We start from the raw sequence: 25,909 nt of genomic DNA, 5'->3' as shown, positions 1-25,909 counted from the left end.
TATTGGAGTAAATAAAGATGCGAAGATGAAAAGGAGAGGAAGATGCAGTACAGCTGCCATTTGAATGAAAGAGAGTGTGGCATGCCTATGGCACAGCTTGATGAATGAGCACCAGAAAAATTGAAGCCATCACCAATGATTTGAGTGAGGCATTTAACCTCCCTGGGTCCCAGTTCTTCCATCTGTCAGTATGGAAAATTGGGTATTGAAATCAAGAGAACATAGTGAAGCACTTTTAGTTCTTCAAAAGAAAGGCATCACCATCATACCTCCTTTGGGCTAAGGAAAATCAATTATTTGGAAGGAATGCCTATGGCATATGACACCTGATTTGCCCCAAGCGCCAGTAACTCACATGTCTTTTGGGAAGAAACTGATCTAAACCATCTACATAGAAAAAAATGGTAGGCACTCAGAATCTTGCAAGACACATACTTCTCTTTGACATCATAGAGACAGCATGGATTTAGCCTAAGCCAAGGCTGTATAAGCCCAGACCCAAATCTCAAATGACCACCCATTCCTTGCTCTTCTGGTTGGCGTCAATCACAAGTAGAATCAGATGTTGCCTTGCCAACATGATTGATATGTTTCTGGGGGAGCTTTGTTTATGTCATGGTTTTTGTTTGTGTGATGTTCTCTGTTTTATAACTTTGGTCTCTAGGAATTTTTCCCACAGCTGTGCATCATTTCTTATCACCCATAACCAAATATGGCAGCTTTAAATAGTGCTGTCATTTTCCTCAATTTCACTTGTTGTGATATAATCAGGTATAGATTTCTGACATTGAGCATCTAATGGGGTTTCAGATTCAGAAAGCAACAGTAATAGATTTTTCAGTCGAGAGACAGACTGAAATAGTCATAAGTGACAGGGCACATGGAATTCATGCACCTTTGCTCAGAGAAACTTGGGGGTCAAAAAAGACCCCGGGAGTGGACCACACTAGTGATTTCTATTGTGGTAGGAGTATAGGCATGATCGGCTCCTCTACTGCTTCCGGACTCTGTATATGGATTCTACCCTGTCTGTGTCTTCCTGTGTCTGCCTCTGGCTCTTAGGATGATGAAGGAAACACAGTCAAGCAAGGATGGACACAGGAATGATTAACTGGGGACTTGGATTCTGCTGCTTTGGAGTCCTTTGCCTTCTGTTAGAGGATTTATGTAATGATGGGATGAGCTAAGCTCAAATGATCTCATTCCTCTTCTGTTCTCTTCCCCAAGTTACTGGGTTTTGTCTCCCAGATTTTTCATTTTTCCAGTAATACCTGAGTGTTGTATGTAGACTGAGCATGGAGCCAGTGGGTCAGAGAACTTGCAGTTGGCAAATAAAGGCCAAGTTTCGTGGGCTGAGCCACTAACTGTGAAAGAAAAGCAGTTTCAGATACACCACATGAGAGGTCACTGTCATGCTACTGGAAGGCCACAGTGCCCAAGAACAGCTGCCCTTTTTCGCAGAGGACGAGTATTTACGTCCTCTCCGTGTACCCTCCAAAGAGGAAAGTAAAACTGCACTGCAGGTAGAAGGAAACACAGTGTGCCCACTGGCTCCCTAAGAAGGAAGGGAAAAGCATCCAGAAGAGGAGCTGAAAATCACCCATGATGGGGGCTATGCAAATACAACAGGAGCGTGCAGAACTGTCTCCTCCCACCTGCCTCAGATACAGCCGTGGAAACAGCTATTGTTACTTGGAGTTTCTCAGCTTCTTCTAGCTTCCCCTGGATAATGAAAGCTCGGAGGGCTGGTTGAGTTTAGCTCGGTATTGGCAAAGGGAGTTCCCTTTTGTGTTTCTGGGAACCCCAGTGTAAAAATGGCATGCCTTGATAGTGACAGTAGTTTGCGCCATGACTGATACGATCTTGGGCTTAAACGCTTACCTGTTCATAGAACCCTGAGCTTAGTACTGATTTTCAGTCCTACCCATGGACTTCCTGGATTTCTGGCATCATCGAATCACAGCGTTTTCCATTTACAATAGTCCTTAGGGTGCATCTAGTCCAGTGGTTTTATAGTAAATGAAAGAAACCAGCCTGGGACAAGATAGGGTAGCAGCATGGAGCTGCAGAGAACGTGCCCTGTCTCCAGCGGGCAGCCCACACTCAGCTTCAGCCAATTGGGAACTTGGACTCAGTGGTGTCGGATCGCCCCATTTTTTAAAAAGCCAGAAATCTAGATTTGTATGTGAAGTTACCTAATTATTTAATGCTGGCAACTAATACAAACTAGGTAGATGCTGCAGGGTAAACAGTTCAACTCTGTGGGCCATATGCATCCATAGGCCACTGGTGTGTCACCTCGGATCTAGTCCCACCCCAACTGAGGCCAGAGAGGGGTGGGGACTTGCCTGAGACCACACGGCTAAAGACTTGGAGCAGATGACTTAACTCCATCCTTCTCATTCCATTTTGTTTTCCCATGAAGAATGGCAGGGAGCTTGGTGCCCAGGATTCCATTCCTGGCTCCATCGTCTGGCTCACAGGATTCTGGCCAAACTCATCCCTGGCCTTACAACATGTTTTCCCACGGTGCAGTGGTGTGAGCCCTGGGCTTCGAGTCAGGAAACATGGGCTTGTTTGGGTCCCGGCTCTTCCACTTCTGCGCTGTGGAACCTCCAGCACATCTCTGACTGCCCTCGGCTTTGGCCTCTTCACTTGTAAAGTGAGAATAATAATTAGTGCCTCCCAGGACTCTTTTGAGGTTGACGAGGGAAGGTCTCACTGTGTGAGATCACCCCGCAAACAAAGCCCAGAGATTCCGGTTGCATTAGCATCTTGGTGAAAAGATGTGAGTGTCTAAGAGGGATGCTGTGGTCGAATCCAGCAATGCAGACAGCAGCAGCTCAAAGGTGCTTCCTGAGTCCATCCTCCACCCCCCATGGAGGACACAGGGGGGTACTTCGGAGCACCGAGGGTTTTTCCTCTTTGCCAGCACAAAGCCTGCCTCACCCCAGCAAGTGGCATGGCCCCTGCTGCTGTTCTGTGTCACCTGCTGAGGTCAGGGCTGGGTCGTGTCCTTTGCGCAGCCTGGCAACACCCTTATTCCCAGTGTCATTTAAACCAATCACCCAGAACCCAGAGAAATGGGAACTGGGGCCAGACCTACACTCACTACCTCCTCTGCCCCGCCCTGCCTGCCCCAAGGTCATGTTGACTGAATGTGTGCAGTGAATCTTGTTTTTGTCTCCATTTCCAGGGACGCAAACCCGGCTATTTCTCCTTCCTGGACCCATTTTCTCCGGGCGTCTGGCTCTTCATGCTTCTAGCCTATCTGGCCGTCAGCTGTGTCCTCTTCCTCGTGGCTCGGTACTCTCCTCTTCCCTTCCCTGTCCTTACACCGCCACCTCGTGTCCACCTCTGGGAACTGCATGGGGAGGGGGTGGGGAGGAGGAGAGGGGAAGGAGGAGTTGGGAAGATCTTGGTGTCAAACCAGAGGGACAGGAGAAGGACTGGGGGCCTGAAATGCTCTCTGCCCAGCTGTCGACCTCATGCTGACCATCCAAACATTCCCCACTGTGCACGACGCAGACAGGTGGCTTGGCTTCTGCACCTCTGCCTCCTGTCCCTTCCCACTTCTCCCCAGACCCCCACCTAAGCCCCTTGCTTGTGTAGGAGCCCTGGGAAGAGGGGAGGGGTAGGTTTGGCAGGAAGATGACTCTCATTAAGCACTGTGCATTTGGCTGCCCTGGCATCAGTCATTGCCACAAAGGATCTGCCACAAAGTGCTGAATGACAAGAAACAGAGCCTGCACATCCGGACTGGGGGCACCGGGGGCTGCAGTAGAGCAGGCCAGGGAGAAGGCTTTCTCTGCAGAGAGCCTGGGTCTGCCTCTGAAAACACAGCCGCCTTGTCGAATGGGAACCATGGAGGCTGGTGGCGGGTGGCAAAGAGACGGGATGGAGAGAGGCATTTTCAAGAAGTGCTGAGTTGAGACACATGGGCCAGACCAGGGAGTGGGGAGAATAAGCCCGGCCCTATCCCCAGGAAACCAGGGGCTGCCCTGGCCCTATGGAAAAACCCGAGGAGCAGCCTGAGGCTGTGGCCTCCCAAGAGTGTGCACAGAAAAGGTAGTTTCGCTCCAGGCCACAGGCCGTTGGACCAGCCTGAGCTGCAGGAGAGCCAGCTTAACCCTCCAGAAGTGGGATGAGCCCTGGTGGCTCCCAGGCCACTCACTCAGGTCCCTGGTGCTGCGAACCCTCCACTTACTGCAGTGGAGGCTCACAAAGGGCTGTTATGTGGGAGCAGAGAACTACTCAGGAGGAGCTTCTGGAAATCTGCCCATGGCTCTGTTTGCAGGTGTCTCTTCAGTTGTTACCTTTGCCTCCAGGTCACACTGGCAGGGCAGATAGTTTTAGAGTGCACATCCCATCTCTGTGGGGTGGGTGGGGTCTTCCCCTAGGGCATGTTCATTCACTGGATTGACAGGGGCACTTGGGGATGGAGCTGCCTCATGGTGAGCCCTAGGGAACCACGGGCTACCTAACCCCTGAGGGCACTTCCCAGACTGCCAGAGAAGGGTTGCATCAACCTGTTTGCACACACCTCTTCTAGTGGGGACCAAGGTCCCCAAGATCAGGAAGGTCTTTGGGGCCCACAAGATGCAGCCAAAAAGAGACAGGCCTTGCTGACAACCTGGTCATTTTCAAACATGGCAGAGTTTGCTGCTTGGGCACCACCAACCCCTCTCGGGCCTGTAGGCATGGCCACTGTTGAGTATCTGCTGTCAGTGACGGCCTGTGAGACGGGGAGCTAGCACGCTGTCTGACACCTCTCCTCTCCACTTTGCCACACTGCTGCCGCGTTAGGAGGCTGTCTACGTGAGCCCTGGTGCCACTGCTCTGTAATTCACACTTGCCCCTTGGATGTGAGCCCTTGCGTGTGGCATGCCACAACACTCAGGTCACCTCAAGGGCCCTGAAAAGTCTTGGGGCTTGGTGAGCAGATACATACAAGCCTGCTTCAGCACATCCGCAGCAGCCTAGAGCTTTCAGCCAGCCCCTCCTCCCTCCCCTCCACATCCAAACACACCCCCTCCAGCATCTAGCATCACAGAAAGGTTAACAGAAAATGTGCTAAAGGGCTAACCATATGGCCTCTCTTTCTCACTACACACACACACATGCACACATGCACGCACACACAATACTGGAGTCTAGGGTATTCTGTCTTAAGGTAGTGATTTTCACACATGGTTCTATGGACTGCAAAGGCTCCTGGGAGCAACCAGAGCCTTTGGGGGTGGAATGAAAAGAGGCTGAGCAGCTAGAGCCCTGGGTCCCCAACTCCTCCTCATCCAGACCACCTCTACTTTTATTTCTTATATATTGTACTTCCGGGTAAGATTTTACAGGGAAAAAAAATGTCTGAAAACAACAGCTCTTAGGTAGCCATTCCCAAGAGAGCTGATCTTCAGAGTCCTGTAGGGGGCTTTTAGACATTTGAATTCCCAGGTCCCATGCGCTCAGAATCTCTAGGGGAAGGGCCTGAGAATCTGTATCTTTGAAGTTCTGCAGATCCCACCAATGGTCCATATGCTTGGGAGCCAACAAAGTGGGGCACCAGAGTGCCAGCCAGCTCCTCGGGACCCGCACAGAGGGACAGAGCACATCTCACAGGTCAAGGGGCAATGCTGACACGTTTGTGTTGTACTCAGGAAGGAGAGGCGCGGATGAAAATGGGAGGCAGCGACAGTGGGAACACTAAGTGCACATCAGGCCGAGTACAGGACGGGAAAGAGCAGTGTGAAGATAACACCGAGCACACAGCACCCCGCCCTCCTGGGGGGGAGCACACCTGGCATACAGTTTCTCTCGTCAGAGCTAGAAGGCTTTGCGTACAAGATGGGCCGGGGCTGCAAGCATCTCCCTGGCGGGCAGGGGAAGAGCAGGCATTCTGGGCATCAGAGGGGCCATTCAGAGAGACGCCAGTGGCGAGGCTGAGAGGGAAAGCAGGGGAGTGTCCCCACTTCACCCCAAGGCACAGAGCTTAGAGCAGGCCTTCTCAGCCCCATGCATGCATTACACTCACTGGGGAGCTTTAAACAAACACTGATGTCCAGGCCCCACCTCAGCCAATGAAACCAGAATCTTTGGGAGTGGAACTCAAGCAGCAGCATTCTTTTTTTTGAAAGCCTCTGGGGAGGTCTGAAACACAGGGGAGAGCCTGGCTTTAGACACCATCCAGGCCAGTGGCTGTCAGCGTGGACACTGGCCCAGTGGCGTCAGCATCATCTGGGAACTTGGGAATTCTTAGGCCTCCCCCCGAGATTTACTGATGCAGAAGCTTTGGGGCTGGGCCCAGTCATCTGTGTCAGCACACCGGCTTGGTGGTTCTGAGGTAGGCTAAGGCTGGAGGGCCACTGCTTGAGGCTGAGGGTCTTCAAACCGTGGTTCTAAGGGACACTAGTATCTCTCTCATCACCCTGTCACTGGCAGTGACAGAACAAGCGGCTTCCCAGGCTGTCCACCTCTTGACACTCCTAGCCTCAGGGGCTCCACTTCATCTTTTTTTTTTTTTTTTTTTTTTTTTTTTTTTTGAGACAGGGTCTCACTCTGTTTGTCCAGGCTGGAGAACAGTGGTGGAATCTTGGCTCACTGCAGCCTTTACCTCCCAGACTCAAGTGATTCTCCCACCTCATCCTCTTGAGTAGCTAGGATTACAGGATTACAGGCATGCAGCACCACACCTGGCTAATTTTTTTGTATCTTTTAGTAGAGACGGGTTTTCGCTGTGTTGCCCAGGCTGTTCTCGAACCCCTGGGCTCAAGCAATCTGCCTGCCTCAGCCTCCCAAAGTGCTGGGATTGCAGGCATGAGCCACCGAACCCGGCCATCCTCAATTTTGTATTTTGGAGTTCCACATCAGAATTTATTGGGGGTAAAAATGTCTCTTTGATTAAAAAAAAGTTTGAGAACTATCAACCCAGTTCAACCCACTTAATTTTTTTTTTTTTTTTTTTGGTTGCGAAACTCCAAGTCCAGCAAAGGGAAGTGGCTTGCCCAAGGCCACAGGCCAGTCTCAGAGGTGAGACCAGCCAGGAGAGCCTGCCCGTGTCCCTTCACACCCCGCCTCCGTGGCACTAGTGTATGTTCCTTTTCTCCCACAGGTTGACGCCCTACGAGTGGTACAGCCCACACCCATGTGCCCAGGGCCGGTGCAACCTCCTGGTGAACCAGTACTCCCTGGGCAACAGCCTCTGGTTTCCGGTCGGGGGGTTCATGCAGCAGGGCTCCACCATCGCCCCTCGCGCCTTATCCACCCGCTGTGTCAGTGGCGTCTGGTAAGGCCCCAGGCAGAGGTGAACCAGGCCAAGTGGGGTGGGGACACAAAAGGGGCCCTCTGATAAGCTGGCTCTAGCTGCTAGAGCCCCAGAGCCTCTGCCTCTTACAGCAGACCCACACAGGGAGCCAAGTGCTTTCTGCCAGCTCAGAAGCTTGGGGCAATGGATGGGGCCTGCTCTGTGCCATCTGGTCCCCTTCCCCTTACTCACTCTCTGGGGTCTGGATGCAGAGGGCAGCCAAGGGAGGAAGGGAGAGGAGGTGACAAAACAGCCTTGATGAATTTTAGCAAAACAATGGTAACTTCCTGACCTGAAAATGACCTGAAGTTTGAGAAGGCACATGCAGATTTATGCAAATATAAGCCTGCTGGCAGGAAGTCCCTGCAGGAGGAAGCCAGCCTGGCTGCCACATCACACCCCCTCTACCAGCCTTCTGAGGCTTTGTGTCTCTGCCCCTGGCTCTGGGGGCTTGCTGGCCTGTTCACCTCAGCAGGTGTGGGAAAACACAAACTCTTGTTCAGAGTTGAGCAAATGATTCAATGTGTGGGAAAGCTCATTGAAAACTTGAAAGTGCTACGTAAACATATGGACTGATAATTGTTATTAGACCATTATGGGGGCAAAGGAAAAACAAAACGAAACAAATGTGTGTGTGTGTGTGTGTGTGTGTGTGTATGGCCTAGAGAGGCAAGTTTGCAGAGCACAACTTTTTGATCCTCTTTTAAAAATCTGCTGTGGGTTTGGCTGTCAGCGTACAGGACTTACGACCTTGGTTCTCTCCCTTCCTTCTCAGCCTGTTTAGCCAAAGGAAAAGGAAAGGTGATGTTTCCACCCTTGAGTGGGTGCCCAGAGTGGGTGGTCTGGACAGAATTACTGGAGGAGCCACTGGGCTGTTAGGAAGGTGAAAACGCAGCTGAGACAGCCACGCCTTCCTGTCTGGGGTTTCCATTTTGCCTGATAAACAACAAATGTAGCACGATTTAAACTTGGGCGAGATGCTTGCCTGTTACCAGATAGTTTAGAGAAGTCACTGAATAGATCACCATGGAGAAAGGAAGCTCAGGTCCCCAGGAAGAGGGATGGACGATCTCAGCAAGGAGAGTCACGGAAGTCCCACCCACAACATCCGGGAACCTGGGCAGAAGCCGTGGGAAAGGAGCATTTGGGGATGTCGATCTCCTTCTCCCTGGGGCTTTTCCTTCTGGAGAGTGCCTGCTCCCACAGATGGATGCAGCTAGAGCCCCACTGCCCACTTCATCCGCTTGTCAACTCCACCCTTACCCCAGGAAATCCCTCCTCCAGGACCCAGCCGTCCTGCAGGTTGCCGTGCCCTGAGGGGAGGACTCAGTGCTGCTTTAAATGGCTGGCCCCAGGTGGCTTGGTCACTGTTCCAGAGCGTGTGTGAGAAGGGGCTCAGCGCGAATGCAGGCCGCTGTGACAGGCCTGTGCCAGCCCCGACTCCAGGTGGTCAGTGCGCTTCTCTCCCAGCACACTAACAGTTCCTAGTTCTTAAATCAGGGCCTCGGTTTGGTCCGTTCCATGGAGGAGTGGGAGGTCAGAAGATAGGGCCATCGTGGCCTACCTCGGCCTCCTCACCCAGAACACGTGATAGAAAACACCATGTCACCGGAGAGATGCCAGTTTGACAACTGAAAATGCCCTTTGACACAGGAGTGAGGCTCCACTGACCCCTCTGGAAGCAGGCATCCTTCCCTTTCTCAGCAGAGCCGATGGGTTTGCACTGAGCTGCTTGTGCCCTCTGACCAGTTTCCTTGTGACCAATGGCCTAAATAGCCACCTGGGGTGTAGCCAGAGTGTAGCCAACTCTGAAGTCATGTCCACACCTAGGGCTCATTAACCCCGAGCACACACCACCACAGCTAAGCAGCTGCAGAGTGCTGGCTTCCTCCTGGGGACTGCCCACCCCAGGCCTCTTTTTAGGGATGGTCATGAGAAGCACCTTCCAATAGGGCAGAAGAGCTGAGGCAGGAGCAGGGAAAGCAGACCTCAGGCATGGAGGGATACCTGCTACTTACAGGTCACAGATAGGGAAGGCAGAAGGAGGCAGCCAGGTGATTTTCATCCCATATTCAGTCTGATGGTCTCTACATTTCTCTATATCTCACATCCCTCTAGTCCTTTACAGATTGCTGATCACTCATGACATATTACTTCATTTTATCTCACAACTCTCCAGCGATAGGCAGAGCAGGCATGATTATCCCCATATATTTATTAGACAAGTAAATGAGCTCAGAGAAGGCAAGTGGTTTTCCCCCACGGTCTCACAGTGGAACACAGCCAGAACCAAAACCCAGTTCACTCGCCGGTGAACTGCCATGTAGACGTGCCCATTGAGTCAGAGGATGCCCCTGTTGCTTCACTCCTGGGGAGGCAGCCAGCAAGAGTTCTTGTTCACAATGGCAAAAGAAGGGGCAATGGGACCTGCTGCTCTTGAAAATCTACCCAGCAGCGGCAAGTTGCCGAGTTCTGTGTGTTAATCACTATGCATTCATCGTCAGTGTCTCTATAATGGATAAAGCCTCATGAACTCAGGCTCCACTGATTCAGAATTTGTGATTCTCCATCCCAAACTGTGCTTAGATCTATCTTTGAGCCCCTTGGGATTGGGATGTAGATCCATACTGTTGACCAGATGGGAGAAAGCTTGTTTAACCTACTAAAATGAACACATAGTTTTTAATGGACTTAGCATATCTGCTGCCTGAGCTGCTAAATTATTCGAATTTTAAATGAGTTCTGTCTACTCAGTAAAACAATCTTCTAATTTGAAATGCATGACCATTATAAGAGTATTTTCTAATTCCAGCCTTTCAGCAGTTCAAAGGTGCTTTTCACCAGGTAGTCTTTATTAAAGATTTTCTGTTGTTACAATTTACAGAACTGGTTTTAAAATACAAATTTATCAGCTGGCACAGGGGCTCATGCCTATAATCCCAGTACTTTGGGAGGCTGAGGCAGGGAGACCACTTGAGCCCGGGAGTTCTAGGTTGCATTGAGCCCTGATTAAGCCACTGCATTCCAGCCTGGATGACAGAGCAAGACTCTGTCTCCAAAAAAAAAAAGAATTTATCGGCCAGGCGTGGTGGCTCACTCCTGTAATCCCAGCACTTTGGGAGGCCAAGGTGGGTGGATCACAATATCAAGAGATGGAGGCAATCCTGGCCAACACAGTGAAACCCCGTCTCTACTAAAAATACAAAAATTTGCTGGGCGTGGTGGCGCATGCCTATAGTTTCAGCTACTCAGGAGGCTGAGTCAGGAGAATCACTTGAATCCAGGAGGTGAAGGTTGCAGTGAGCCGAGATCGTGCCACTGCACTCCAGCCTGGCAACAGAGCGAGACTCCATCTAAAAAAAAAAAAAACAAATGTGTTACTTGGCAGGTTGCTTCACTTCTCTGAGCCTCAATTTCCTCACCTGTAAAACTGGGATAAGAATTTTGCTTCCCTGAGCTGTAGGGATTAAGTGACATAGTGGATGTAGCTCATGGTAGATGCTCAGTGCCTGGCGATGCACATTTGAAGGTTGGCTTCAGCACGAGGAGGCAAGGAAGCCATCCTGCTCTAGCTCTGAACAGAGCCCTTGTAGCTGGCACCCGCAGCTCATTCACTAGCTCATTTCTCAGTCTCCAAAACTGTCTCATGTGCATGGACTACACCTCTTTTGAATAATAACCCAATAATCATCTCCTTTAGGAAATAAGAAAAACAAATCAACTGTCTTCTTCCAGGCAGTGCTCACAAACGCGATTCATTTCTGTTGACATCATATGCCCTGCCTCCTTTCTCTTCCCCCACTAGGCTGAAAGCTCTTTCAGAATAAAGATGCCTGGTCTCTCCCATGTCACAGCAGGACTGGGGTCGGGGGCCAAGACTCCAGGGAGTGCCCGGGCAATGATGACTTCCTCGTCTTTTCCTACATAGGTGGGCATTCACGCTGATCATCATCTCATCCTACACGGCCAACCTGGCAGCCTTCCTGACCGTGCAGCGCATGGATGTGCCCATTGAGTCAGTGGATGACCTGGCTGACCAGACCGCCATTGAATATGGCACAATTCACGGAGGCTCCAGCATGACCTTCTTCCAAGTAAACCCCATTTGGTTGCTCACCAACATCGGGAATTGGGCAGAATAAAGTTGAGATGTTTGTCTGCTGGAGATAAAAACATCTCTCGTCATCTCATTATCTCTTTTGAACATATAGTTTGGAGCTCCACATGGGGCTCATTTATCTGCTGCTCCACAAAATACTCCTGGAATGAGGTCCCAAAAGAACTTTGCGTTAATATCAGCCGGTGCCAGAGTGGTGGTACTTGAGACGATTTTAGGTCTAATGTAGTGGAACTATTTTTTAGTTGCCATAGTTTCATGTTTATATTATTGGCCATTAGAAAAAAAGTATATATATGCAGTGAATCAAACCTGTAGTTTTATTTATATTACTGCATAGAATGGGGTTAACGCATACATTTACATTTTTAAAGTGATTTAAATCGTATAGGTAGTATTTAGACAGAGCAAGATTCACACACGAATGACTGAAGTTTGAGGAACACCAGCTTAAGACGAACTGGCTTCACTGATTCCAGACTTGATAGGTATCAGATAGGGACCCTGTTGGCTTCTTTGAGTTTCCCTTGCAAGGCTCAGGAGAAAGCCCTGCCACAGCGATGTGTTCGCTCTCAGGCAAACTGATTGATCGCCAAGCCTGACAGCCAGACCAGATGGAATAGTGGTTTTCATATGCCTTAAGCTCTCTTGGAAAGCAGGTTTCCCCTGGGGTTAAAAGGTGTCTAACCAACCTAATATCCAAGAAGTTCATTTTCGCATGAAACAAGTCCAGTGCCTTCAGCTTTCTGTTTTCCAGGCAAGTCTCAGTGCCTACTGGCACAGAGAACAGTGAAGTCATCATGCAAACACAGGGTTTGGATAGACCCCCAGAGTTCTCTGACTTGTTATTATTTGTAAAACAGCAGCCAGCATTGGATATGTGATTGATCAATTGGTTTAGGGTGGATAGAAAATAGTGAAACTGCTTCTTCAAAGGGTATCTCTGTATAGTCCTAAATGACCCTAAGTTCACTGCCCCAAATTGAGGGACAATGAAGGTACCCAACCAGAATTTCAGTTCTACCGGAAATGGAGGTTGGCAGTAGAAGAGCTCTTGAGGGTAGATGAGGCAAAACCAATTACCAATGGGGAAATCAGGACCTTAGTGCCCTGTTGCTTCCTCATCTTTCTATAAAACGTATCAAAGGCACAACTCCCTCCTCTGTCATTACACAGTGACAGTGAACATCTTGTGTTGAGAGACAGAAAGGGCAAAGGTTCTTGACTGTGATCAGCGGGTGGAGAAGCAGAAGGGCCGGCATCTTAAGGTGCACTTTGAGTCCCTCTCTTTTTAAACCAACGTTTCTTTCCTCTTTTCCCAATCCTGCTTCCTTTTGTTCTTTTCCCAGAATTCCCGCTACCAGACCTACCAACGCATGTGGAATTACATGTATTCCAAGCAGCCCAGCGTGTTCGTGAAGAGCACAGAGGAGGGAATCGCCAGGGTGTTGAATTCCAACTATGCCTTCCTCCTGGAATCCACCATGAACGAGTACTATCGGCAGCGAAACTGCAACCTCACTCAGATTGGGGGCCTGCTGGACACCAAGGGCTACGGGATTGGCATGCCAGTCGGTATGCGGCAGAGGAACAGCCTCTTTGGGTAGCTTTGTCCAGACAGGGTCAGGGTAGCTCAAACCACTGAATGCAGCATTGAATTCAGTACCCCCTGTTGCTAGAACCAGTTTAACAGTTCTTTAGGTGGGCATTCTAAAGTTTTTTTTTTTTTAAAGCAAACACACATATTTCCTTTAATCAACGACCAGTGCTCAATCCTTGATTATTAAAGAGCTAGTTGATTAGTTACTGATTGATTAATTGACTAATTTAAAGGGCTAATGCTAATTATTAAAGGGCATGTTAATGTCTTTGGTGTGTATTTAGGCCTTTTGTTCCTCTTCTTGCTTGCTTCCCCTTGGCCATTTCTCTGTTGATTGCTATCTCTACTAGCAGTGGGAAGAAGGATGAGATGGTAAAATTCAAGTCAGTTAATTTTGCTATTTGTTAGCATCACCAGTGAAAAGTTTACTTCTAAAGGAGACGGCCATGATTAGATCGAATGGCTTTCAAATTATTTGTGGATTTCACTGATCCACCTATGGTAGGTCGGTGTGGGTCATTGAGAAGGGGCAGTAACGCTCTGGTGTTCAGCCTGCTGACTGAGTGTCACCCCGTCTTGTTCTATTAATAGGAGGATAGAGATGTTTGGCTTGCAGAAAGGTATCCTAGCTGTGCTTTTTAAAAGGACATTCACACTTTGGACTTTGGGCCTTCCCCTACTAACAGAACCTCCCCAAGAAGATGAGGAGAGAACATGTTTAGCTGCTGTGGTGATTGTGAAGGGGATCTGAATGTTCCTCCAGCCGCTTCTGACATGCACCCTTCCCCCTCCACACACCATAGAGAGCCAGTGCTGTAGAGGGGTGTGCTTGTATGAGGGTCTTCTTGTACAAGGCAACAGGGGAAAAAGCAGGAATCGAGGCCATCGGACTCTGGGAGAAAATTAGTATGTGGTATGCTCATCTTTGTAGTTACAGTACACATCCCTGCTCTTGATCTTTACCTTAGCTCAAAACTCTGTAAATTGCAGGATTCACTCACACCTGTCAGGTGTAAAGAGCACGGGCTCGGAGTCAGGCAGACCCCAGGATGTGTTCTGGTTACTGGCTGTGGTACCTTAGATGCATTCTTTAGCCTCAGTTATCTAATTCATAAAATTAGGTTTCTAATACCTACCTTATGGGGTTGGGAGGATTAAACCTGATAATCTAGTTAGGTGCCTTACCTCAGTGTCTCACACTGAGCCTGCCTTGGGGGATATTAGTGTTCTTCTCATCTCTTCCATGGTTTCCTATGTTTTATTTATTTATTTATTTATTTATTTATTTATGAGATGGAGCCTCACTCTGTAGCCCAGGCTGGAGTGCCGTGGCACTGTCTAGGCTCACTGCAAACTCCGCCTCCCAGTTCAAGTGATTCTGGTACCTCAGCCTCCCAAGTAGCTGGGACTACAGACGTGCACTACCACACCCAGCTAATTTTTGTATTTTTAGTTGAGATGGGGTTTCACCATGTTGGCCAGGCTGGTCTTGAACTCCTGACCTCAGGTGATCCGCCCACCTAGGCCTCCCAAAGTGCTGGGATTGCAGGCATGAGCCACTGCTATTTGACAAAGGCAAATGACTTAAATTCTGATCAGAAACAAAGAAAATGAACATAGGTAATAATATGGTTCATCCCTGAACTCTGCAAATCATGGCACTAGGAGTTCTGTGAACTGTGAACTGGAGGCTTCACTCTGGGTACTCATAAACCTGCACACCCTCTATATGCTGTTATATCTCATTGGTGTCCACTAATAATACAGATTATGGACTCCTTTGAGAGATATACTCGCTGACATTTTGTTTCAAGATGGAGGCGTGAACTGCAAAATGAATTTAAGGCACACCTTGATGATACTCTAGCAATTTAACAAATTCGACCTAGATTTCAAATGCTTCCAAAGTTTTCATGGAACAAAACTATGGAGAGTTGGGGTAAGACAGACTGCAACTCTAGACATTTTCATCAATAACCAAGGAAAAATGGAAGGCAATATGTTTGCTTTATGTCTGACATGACACTGTTTTCACATGTTATCTCACTTCATAGTCCCCCCTGCAAGATAGATGTGGTTATTCCCATCCTATAGAGGACAGAACTCAGATTCAGAGCAGACAGATTACTTGTCCAAGGTCACAGAATAGGTAGAGAAGCTGGGTGTGAGCCTAGGATGCTTGTCTCCAGTCCAGTAATTCATTTACCAGACCATGTTGCCAATGGGTCCTATCAGCTAGAAAGGACAGGATAGGTGGGAAGGTCTACTTTGAGCTAGCCCAGCTTCCCATATGAGGCTGGAAAGAACATTACACAGTTCATTGATGAGTCAGGATTTAGGTTCAGGTGGGAGTATGCCCAGGAGATACAGGGATGTATATCATTCTTAAGTGGAATGTAAGAGCCTAACTGGAATAAGCAATGTGGTTGGACCCAGGAAAATTAAGAGAGACAGAACAAGGAACAAGATGGAAAATTAATCAGGTGGCTTAGGAACTAAGTAGGTAACCAAGGAGTAAGCAGAATAGGCCTTTCATGTGGCCCCTGGTGTGTTACGAGGTTGGGTTAAACATGCCTTGAAACTGCTTGAAATGCTTTGCTGGGCTAGACAGTTCTCTCTAAACCTGGAATGTTCATTAGTCTCACCACCTAACAACATCTGTTAGACAACTCATTCATGTGTCCATTCACTGCAGATGTGTAATAAGTACTTACCATACTTGAAGCTCTGCTGGTGTTTGCCCATATCACTTGCACACGTTCAGTGCTGCAGACTTGTGGTTCGGGTCCAACAATGTGTAAGATGTGTAATAAGTACTTACTCTACATGAAGCTCTGCTGGTGTTTGCCCAAATCACATACACACATCCAGTGCTGTAGGCTTGGGGTTTGGGCGTCCAAGCATAGTTGTGTCTATAGTAGGGAAGGTTCTACTGTGGAGCCGTGGGCTTTCACAGTTGGAAGAGATCTGGGAGATGTTCTAGTTCCTTGCCTCTTAAAGTGTGGTCCATGGCCCAACAGCATGGACATCACCTTGGGGCTTGTTGGAAATGCAGACTCTCAGGCCCCACCCCAGGTTTACTGAATCAGATTCTGCAGTTCAGCGAAACCCCCAGGTGATTGCAATGCACATGAAAATTTGACAAGCACTCATCTGTTTGTTCCAAGCTTCTGTCTGATCCTTCACGGTAGCCTTTCTCCTCTGGGGCATCTGTCCACATCCAGCCTTCATAGAGTTTGGGCAAGGAAACTGGGCAGCTTAGTTATTTTCCAGCCTCTTGGCAGCTTTTTCTTACTAATCTCAGGCCTCAGCCTGTGCTGGGACATTGAGCTTTCCATGGTTTCATTTAAGCCTGTTTTTGTGATTAAACCTAAATTCTAGAACCAAAGCTCCTTGACAAAATTGCATTAGAAAAATTTAAAAAGAATGGTAGTGAACAGAAAAAAGGCTTCTTTTGAGGAGGGAAGGAGGAATGGGAGAAACAGGGTGATGGACAGGCAGTGGGTTCTCATGTGCTCAGCAGGCAGCGCTGAGGGTGGGGGACACCTGCTGACCTGATTCTAACACTCTGGGGTGGCTCTTCTCTCATTGATTGGTGAATTCTCTGGATAAGCAGTTGTCAGGTGTAATGTAGTGAGAGTTACGAGTGCCTAAGAAATTAATTCATTTATTTTTGAAACGGAGTCTCACATTCTGTTGCCCAGGCTGGAGTGCAGTGGTGCAATCTCGGCTCACTGCACCTCCATCTCCCAGGTTCGAGCAATTCTTCTGTCTCAGCCTTCTGAGTAGCTGGGGCTACAGGTGTGCACCACCACACCCAGCTAATTCTTGTATTTTTAGTAGAGATGGGGTTTCACCATATTGGCCAGGCTGGTCTTGAATTTCTGGCCTCAAGTGATCCGCCCATCTCGGCCTCCCAAAGTGCTGGGATTACAGGTGTGAGCCATCGTGCCCGGCTGTGAGAAATTAATTTAAATAAAGTAGAAATTGGACACACCTGACTAAGAGGTTTGTGTCACAAAAACACAACCTTTGGCCTCGTGGAGGTGGACGGGATGCTTTGCAGCCAGCGTCCTGTGTGTCAGTGGGCAGGTTGTTTAACTTGGAGAGACCATCTTTTTAATTTAGAAAGTGGTGGTGCCCGGTTGGGGAGGTGGATGGCACAACTGCCTGGAAAGCCGTTTCTTGACCCATCTTGGGGTGTTTGGCCATGGGCTGGACGTGCCAGTCAGCATGGAGAGAAGGGAAGCAGAAAAGCCTGAGAACCCTGCATGAAGCCAGAAGTCCCTGCTCTCCTGGGGGAGCCCTAATGGAGTAGACAGCAGTGGCCCATTGGGCTCGCCACACCCGCTGCATCGGTCTGTCCCCTCTCGAGGTGAAAGCAGGCAGGGTGGCCAGGAGGTGTGCCGGGAAGGGGAGCAGAGTGACACCTAACAGGGCATTCACAACCTGTGTCCTGGGCTCTCCTGTGACCCCCGCAGGCTCGGTTTTTCGGGACGAGTTTGATCTGGCCATTCTCCAGCTGCAGGAGAACAACCGCCTGGAGATCCTGAAGCGCAAATGGTGGGAAGGAGGGAAGTGCCCCAAGGAGGAAGATCACAGAGCTAAAGGTAAGGGCGTTCAGGGCCATCCTCCTTCTGCCCTAGAGGACCAGAGTAGCTTGTTTCTCGTGTTCAAATTCCAGGTACACATAATGACTTCTAGGACCCATTGAGAACGGCCTTGGAAGGAACCTAGGTATAAACTGGGCTGGCGGGGGATCAAGTCTGTCCCAGGGTCTTGCATATCACAGGCACCCAGTGTCCACCCGGCTCCCAAGTCCTAGAGGCTCTGCCTCCATGATGTTTCTTGAACCCAGCTGCCTCTGACCCCTAGCACCATGGCTTCTACCCTGGCCCATCATCTCACACCTGTGCAATCACAGTCTCCTGGTTTCAGTTTCCCATTCTTGTGTGTCTACAGTATATTCTCCGCTACTAGCCAGAGTGATCCTCTTTAAAAATGCAAACTCGATGGCAGCATTCCCCCGCACAAACCTCCCAATGGTTTCCCATCCCACTGGGAATAAAATTCAGGGCCCTATGTGATCCGTTCCCCTTCAGCCTTCCTCTCTTCTCTGTGGTCCCCAAGCCTCCCATCTGGCTCTTCCACCCCAGGGCCTGTGCACCTGTTCCCTCCTCCTGGCCTCCCCTCGAAGAGCTCTTCACTCCCACCCTACACATTTCTCTCCATCACCTTAATCCCACCTTATTTCCCTTCTCAGACCTCATCGCTACCTGATATTATATTTCTTATGTATTTGTTTACTTTCCACTTCCTCTACTAGAATGTAAGTTTCATGAGGGCAGGGTTGGTCATCACAGGGCTGCCCAAAGAGCCGGACATGTTGATATTTTATTGAATGAATGAGCAAATGTTAAATTAGGCTGAATAGAAAGCAGTCACTTACTGAGATGTATGGCTAAGAAGTGTTGAGGGTCCCTGAGCACCCAGGATTTTCTGTAGGGGAACACTTACCCTAGTTTGCCCAGGATAGTATAGTCTCGTTTCTATCTATTGTAGATCAGTTAATGCCTATAAATTATTTCTAGACAGCGTTCATTCTCAAAGTGGCCTGGTTTAGACAATAAATCATATGGTCACGTACCATATCTACTATTCCATCTACTGCAGCCTTGTTAAAATATGCAACAGATTTACCTGTCCACGCTCTGCCCGAGGAAGACAGCTGAGGAGTAGAATGAAGGATATCATGTGCTTGTCTTTTCTGCTCAGCATGAATGATTGTCCCTGATGAGACAGTGAATGAATAACTATGTGATTCTCAGTGTCTATATGTGGGTCTCTGTCTTGCAAGAAGAGGTCTCAAGAACATGGATATGTGGAGCAAGTATTTTTTATAATTTAAAGGAAATGCTGCCCTCAAAGGAACTGAGTGAGGCCACACACTTCTTGGCTCTTCGCTCCCCAAAGGCCAGAGCTGACCATGGGGAAAGCAGTGGACATGAATGGACACAGGGCATGGGCAGACCTCATTTCAGTCTCGTCTCTACCAATTGCAAGTCTGTGAGTTTCAGCACATTAGTTAACAGCACTGAGCCCTCATTCATTTATCTGTTAAATGAGTTCAGTAAGTAACACACTATAGGGCTGCTGTGAAGGGAGAGTGAAAAAGCACAGAGCTTGGCTCATCCCTGGGCCCAGTGTATCATAGCTGTGACTGATGTGCACCCTAGCACCGTGCTCTGCTGCTCTCAGAACTTCAGGGCAGTCTGATTCCATCAGCTGCCTGCAGAGGATTTACTTTCAAGGGTCAGCCAGCGGTTCCATCAACAGGGATATGTTGAGTGACAGTGAGGAGTCCCAGCACATCACTTCACACTCCTGGGAATAAGAAAGCTCTACAGGCTTACCAGCAAGCATCTTAAAATGACTTCTGGAAACAAAATTAACTTACTTGAAGTGGTTAGCAAACAATTCTTGACACTTGCCAAATTACAGTTAAATACTGGGGGGTGAAGTGCGGAGATTACTTCTGCTTGTTCAGAGTAAAAGAAAATGGGGGAGATGCAGAAAAAAGTGTCAAGACACTTTTGTGGATTGGATAGAATGAACTAGATTTTGAAGATGTCCAGGACCTGAATAGGTCGACACTGTGGGAGGAGGGCATTGCAGGCAGATATGCACCTTGAAGATGGATGTGGGGCAGAAGTCAGCGCAGTGGGCAGGGCTGTGTGCAGGGGTGCTGGGTGGTCCATGTGGAACAGAGAAGAATTCGCATTTGGGAGTTGGGTTGTGTAATGGGTTTGTACTAGGGAAGGTGTGGGTAGCAAAATGCTCCTCCACTCCCTCCCCCAAAAGAAGACACATGGATTGGAAACATGTGGCTGCACCTGGAATAGCTAAAATAAAGTTGGATGATTGTCAGCATATGTTAATGTTGCTCTATGATAACAATGAGCTAAAAGATGGCGGGAAAGAGCGCCATCTCTCTTCCATCTGCAGGGAAACAGCAGTGGTATTGTGCTCTGGAGCTTTCTAAAGTGGAAATGGAGAGGTGAACCTGGGGCCTAGAGCAGAAGGACCTTCTGCTTATCAATCCTTCCTCTGATTGATAAGTGAAATACAAGTAATGTCTAGGTATCTTTCTTCCTAGAAACCCTTGATCTCCCTCTCCCCTCACCACAGTGGGTTGAGGGCCTTCTGTGACTTTGGACAGAGCACTCAATGCACTATGCTGCAATCTTGGTCTCCTCTACTCAGCTGCTGGCACCTTAGACCCAGACCCAGTCTCATTTGCCTCTGTGGTCCTAGCCTCCCCATCAGAGCCAGGCACATAGTAGTTACTCAGTGTTTGTGGGATGTGTGATGAAAACTGCTGCTAGCTGTCAGAAGCTACCAATTGTTGTGTTTTCCTGGGTCATGCTAATGTGACTCATGAGACTGTGCTTGGAGTTACTTTCCCAAATAGCCCTCGCACCAGGAGCTGTCCGTTCACACTCAGTTTCCTCTGAACAGCTGACAGAAGGCGTGCAATGGTGCAGAGGTGCTGGAGAAGAGGGAGGCTGGAGCCACACAGGAGTGGCCAGGGGCAGTGCAGGGACCCTCCAAAGGATCCTGTCGTTGACCCATCAGGTCCAGGCCGCAAGCTCTGGTCAGCTCCAAGTCTCTCTTCTTTCCTCCTCCTTACTAGTCTGGGATTTCCTGCTTTTCTTTCATTTTTCAACCCTATTCCATTTGATCTCTTGAGCTTTGTTTCCCCTTTAGACTCGCTACTGAGTTGATCGCATCTTTCCAGTTCCCCTTTTCCTCCCTGAACCCTAAATCCAGCCCCAGGACCTCCTGCTTTGTGTACTTAGTGGAGGAGCAGAGGGCAGCCCCATTGGCAAGCTCTGGGAAAGGGATCCAGGATCTCGGTGCCTTGCAGTCTCCACTCATGGACCTTGAGTTAGACCATCTCTCCCATTCCAGATCTCACTCAAAGTCCAAGGACCCTTTCTTTTGTTCATCCCTCCCCACCTACCTCTTAAGAATGGAGCTCATGAAATGTTTACCCTCCTGCATACGTGTTTGTTCTACTGATAGTCACTAGGGTGGTTCTCTTCCCCGAGGCAGTTTTGATAGGTTTTGAATGGACATTGGGTCAAATGGACTCCACTCCATAGATGCCCTTGTGATAGTAGACACTCTGAAACATCTTTGAGCCTCAGTTTCCTTCTCTGGAAAATAGAGGTAATAATAGCATGGCCACCTCCCAGGGCTGTTGTGAAGGTTGAATAAGATAAATCATGTTAAGCATTCAGCAAAGTTTGTGACAATGAATTTTCTTCCAAAATCTAGGCCTGAACGAGCAGTTAAGGCACAATGAGAGATTTGAGTAGTGTCCCCAAGCTGCGAATGTGCCCATCCATTCATTCTCCCTAAGGCTGAAGGGCTCTTCAAAAATCAACACTTAAGACATATATTTTCTGTCTGTTGACATTATTCCCCCCATAGACAATAAGCAACTCAAGGACAGGGACTGTGTCTTATTAATTTTTGTGTCCCAATGCCCAGAACATCACCTGCCATCAGTATTTGATGAAACAATGAACAACAAATGAATAGATAAATGAACAAGTGAATGAGCAAGCGTCTCAAAGTCCTCCTGACTTTGGAGGAGGAAAAGTCTGGAAAGCCTTATCTTATGATTGTTTCTTTTCAAACGGGTGCCCAGCACCCCAAGTGTTGGAATGGAAAGTATTCATGTAGTTCTTGTTGCTGCCAACAAACAGCATGGTAAACTACTGTGTACCAGGCACTGTGCGAGGCTCTGAAATTACCAAAAGGAATACAACCTGGCCTTGCCCTTAAGAGGCTTAGAAGCTAGAGAGAGGCACAGATAGTTGCTGTAATGGTTGCAGTGTGGGAGGGTTTTAATAGCGGTATGAAGAGAATGTCTGGAAGCCCAGAAGAGGAAGTGATGAATTCTGTGGAATGGTCAGGGAAGGTTTTAAGGGCACATGGCCTGGACTTGGAAGCATCCCTTAGGAATCGCTGCTTTAGGACTGTTGTGAGGCACAGGTGTTACACTGAGAACTCGGTTTGAATAGGCAGGATGAGGTTGGTCTTAAGAGATTGTTGAAAACCGGGTAAAAGTACTTGGACTGCAACCAATCTGTCTCACACTTTTTCACAGGAGGAACCAAAAGCAGAGGAGACTAAATGGGAGCTGTTGGGGATCTAGGACATTGTCTAAAGCAGCCCACTTGTTCGGAATTTCCTGGAAGTCTTCTGTTCTGTCCTAAAAATACATGTGAATTTTGCATCTTACTCTGTAATACAGGCATATTTATTTAATGTAAGAATGTGTTTTCCCACCCAAACCCTAAGTAAAATCAGTGTCCCAGGAAGATGCCACATCATCATGCCACAGCTTTGCCAGACTCCTTGGCACACCAACAGTGCCCTGGACTGGGTTTGGGAGAATTGGCAGTAGCCTTCAAAGGTTCTGGGGTGAGATGTGGCACAAGGAAAGCTGGTGGGGTGGGACGGAATTCTGAGCTCTTGGCGGCATTCGTGGTCCCAGGGGATAGTTATTGCCTCGGGAGAAATCAAGTCAAATTATTGGCTTTAAGTTCCAAAATAAGTTCTTAAAGCTCACAGCAGAGATAATGTCCTTGGAGAACAAGGTTTTTGATTTGCTAGAGAAGTATTTTGGAATATAGAAGGTCAATTCCTAATAGGATCTGGGCAAAAAGTTAATGCTAGAAGTTAGAGTGAAAAAAAAAGAGAAAGAAATAGAAGAACCAGGCCAACCAGGCCACCAAGTCTGCAAATCAGATAAAAGGATGCCCTGGCCAGGACAGGAGCTTCTGAGCAGAAAAGGACATGTTACAATGGGGTTGGTCCCTGCCCTCCTGGGAGCTGGAGAGTGGCAGATATCACTCCCAGAATTAGCTGGATATTCCAAGAGTTCTAAAGAGATTTTTACTTGTGCAGGGGCTGTGGGTGGTACATGTGGAGCAGAGAAGAATTCGCATCTGGAGAGTTTGGCTGTGTAATGGGTTTGTACCGTGGCATGACGCATATTTCTGGAGTTTGGCAAACCCCAGAAATATGTGCCATGCCTTAGTGAAGTGGGGGACATAAGAGGCGGCGCATAGGGACCCAAGGCAGAGGGCCCAGTGAAAGGCCTGAGTTTTCTTTAACTCCAGACAAAGATATTGGAAATCTAAGTGGACTACGGCATAAGACCAGACACCTATCCCCACCCCAATACAATGACACAACCGCAAACCTGAAATACATCCCAGGAAGAAGAGGGAACGGAGAAGACACTGGATTTAAGTGAATTTAAACATGAAATGACTGAAAATTCTCTGTTTGTGGCCACGTGGTGGAAATGGCAGTTGGAGGTGGAATAGAAATGTAAAGTTATAATTGTTGCAGTTGTTGTCCTTGGAAACAGTTCTGCATCCACAGAGGTTTAGATGGTTCCACAGTTTTTGGAAGGCTGTGCTGACAATAGAGTTCAGGATGGAGGGAGAGGGGAGCAGAAAGGGAGATCAGGCTTCCAGGAAAGATGGAAAGAAGTGAACAGGAGGCCTCTCTCCACCACACTTTGGGACCAAATGTTCCCTGGCATGAAGAAGAGAACTGAACAGATGAAAGGGAAAATAAACAGTGGAAGTCATCCTGTCCAGGTCCCAAATGCATCCGAAGATTTCTGGGTGCTATCAGCCAGCCAGTGTTAACTTGTCTCTCTGCGGTCATCCTTTGGAACAAGAGGTTGAGCTATATTAATAAGAGGCAATGTTTCAGAGTGGGGCTGTCTGGGAGATGCTATGCAAATCACTCTGAAAGCCAGGACTTTAGCTACTGTCCCAGCCATAACTGCTAGTGCCAGTTTAATGTGGCGGCCCCATTTGTGCCATGGCTGGAGCCCAAGCAAACATTACTCAGAGAGGCTAAGAGGCTTCTTGGCCAAGCGAAACTGCACGTGACCTCTTCCAAGCCAAGTAAGAAGCACTAGCCTGAAACGGGAGGTGCCGTTGCTTGGTCTCTCTGGTAAATTAGCTGTCAAACTTACTATGGTATATAATTCATTGTTCAAGGGATTTGGAAAAACACGACCGACGTGACCCAAAGATCTCTTCCCTTAAATCATTTTTTTTTTTTTGAGACAGATTCTCATCCTGTCACCCAGGCTGGAGTGCAATGGCACGATCTTGACTCACTGCAACCTCCACCTCCTGGGTTCAAGCGATTCTCCTGCCTCAGCCTCCTGAGTAGCTGGGATTACAGGCGCATGCCACCACGCCCAGCTAATTTTTGTATTTTTAGTAGAGATGGGAATATCACCATGTTGGCCAGGCTGGTCTCGAACTCCTGACCTCAAGTGATCTGCCCCTCTCAGCCTCCCAAAGTGCCGGGATCACAGGCGTGAGCCACCACACCCGGGCTTTAAGTCTTTAAGTGTTCACCAAGAATCAAGACCTAGGAACATTTTTTTCCTGTGTCTCAGACTGAACAGAGGGCAGTAGTTTTCACCTGCTTTCCCAAGCAGCTCTAAATTTCTTTTTTAGAATTTGAATCAGTTGGCTTTCACGTGTGCCTAAAGGAAGGAGAGAAATATGGAACGGGCAGAGAGGGATAGAGGGGAAAGGAACTATGAGTGGGTCTGTTTTTCGGAGACCTCTGAAACTGAGAGTGGCTGCAGTTTTAATTAGAATGTACCAGACGACGCGCCAGTGCCTGACATAATCCTTTTCTACTTTGTTATCCTATTAAAATGCGAGAAATTTCAAAGGAACTGGTGCTTACCCCACTTCTAATCCAATATTACAGCTCAAACATTACTGCCAAATTCCAGAGAAGAATCCTAATGTTGTGGTGATGCCCCCAGTCCCGAGTCTTTCACCAGGTCTTGCTTGCCTCTGGTAAGAGCCACAACGTTACCCCTTCGCTTCCTCGCCCCTCTGACTCTCCCTGCCTGTAGCTGGGTGGCTGTCTACCTCCCTACCTCACTAAAAAAATGAAAAGGCAGATCCTGTGGAAAACTGGAGATTACAAAAAGGAACAGGCTCCATTCCAAGCTGTTTCATTTTCTTCTGCCTTTTCTTTTCAAAAAACACTTATTTATTTATTTTCTCACTTAGCTGCTATAAAAAGAAAATATCGCTAGCCACTCACAGATGCCGGCATCCCAATTCAAGGAGATTGGATTACTGAAGTCTTTGCAGAACAATTGCTAGACAAAAAGGTGGTCGGTGAACTCCAAGGAAATTAAATACCTTTATCTTGAAAAACACGAGCTCACAATGGGGCTTCAAAGGAACATAAATACACCACCAGGCTGTGAAAATCAGGGTTCCCTTTCGAGAATGGAAAAGAGGCCAGTGGCATTGATTCACAGAATCCTTGGAAAACAGGAAGTTTGCTGTCTGGCACGGTGGGAATGGAAGTGTGAGACATCTTAGTAAGAGTGGGGGTGAGTGATGGGAATGGAGGGGGCCCCGGGGATGCTTCCCTCTCTCTTCTCATGGGATCCAGCGTGGTTATCCTGGTTCTCTGGTTTCTCTGGAAAGAGCCAAGGCTGGAAACCTGAATGTGGGAATTTAGATAGTGTTTCAGAGAGATGCTGTGGAGGAAGCCTCTCTCTGATCAAATTAGATCTATTTTTGAGAGAGAGAAACTCCAGAGGGATTTCCAGAAACTGTGATCAGAACAGAGGCAAATGGTGGCCCCATGAGTCTGCAACAAAGCAGGTCAGAATTGTTAAGACTTCAGCTCACTGTTGTCTGGAAACTGGGCCAAGATTAAGCCAACAAATCATTGATTCAAACATGCGATGTCATGTTCTGAAGGACAGAAGGGGATTTTATAAGCTGAGCTGTAGCTCACATGTAGACCC

General features: G+C 48.3%; 1 protein-coding gene across 4 annotated transcripts in view; it reads left to right on the top strand.

The window, feature by feature from the left end:
- Window positions 1–25,909, top strand: part of GRIK4 (glutamate ionotropic receptor kainate type subunit 4) — a 331,583-nt gene that overhangs the window by 292,562 nt on the left and 13,112 nt on the right. For 3 of the 4 annotated variants that reach the window (XM_012495813.2, XM_030829316.1, XM_030829317.1), the window contains 5 exons: window positions 3,197–3,306; window positions 7,106–7,279; window positions 11,226–11,391; window positions 12,764–12,989; window positions 17,496–17,624. In XM_012495813.2, coding sequence (XP_012351267.1) covers window positions 3,197–3,306; window positions 7,106–7,279; window positions 11,226–11,391; window positions 12,764–12,989; window positions 17,496–17,624 — 805 coding nt within the window. The remainder of the gene's footprint in view (window positions 1–3,196; window positions 3,307–7,105; window positions 7,280–11,225; window positions 11,392–12,763; window positions 12,990–17,495; window positions 17,625–25,909) is intronic. The other variant, XM_030829318.1, reaches the window with a different exon arrangement.

Source organism: Nomascus leucogenys, chromosome 15, assembly GCF_006542625.1.
Source record: "Nomascus leucogenys isolate Asia chromosome 15, Asia_NLE_v1, whole genome shotgun sequence".
Taxonomy (NCBI): domain Eukaryota; kingdom Metazoa; phylum Chordata; class Mammalia; order Primates; family Hylobatidae; genus Nomascus; species Nomascus leucogenys.
The sequence above is the reverse complement of the archived record's forward strand: the minus strand, read 5'-3'. Positions and strand labels throughout refer to the sequence as shown.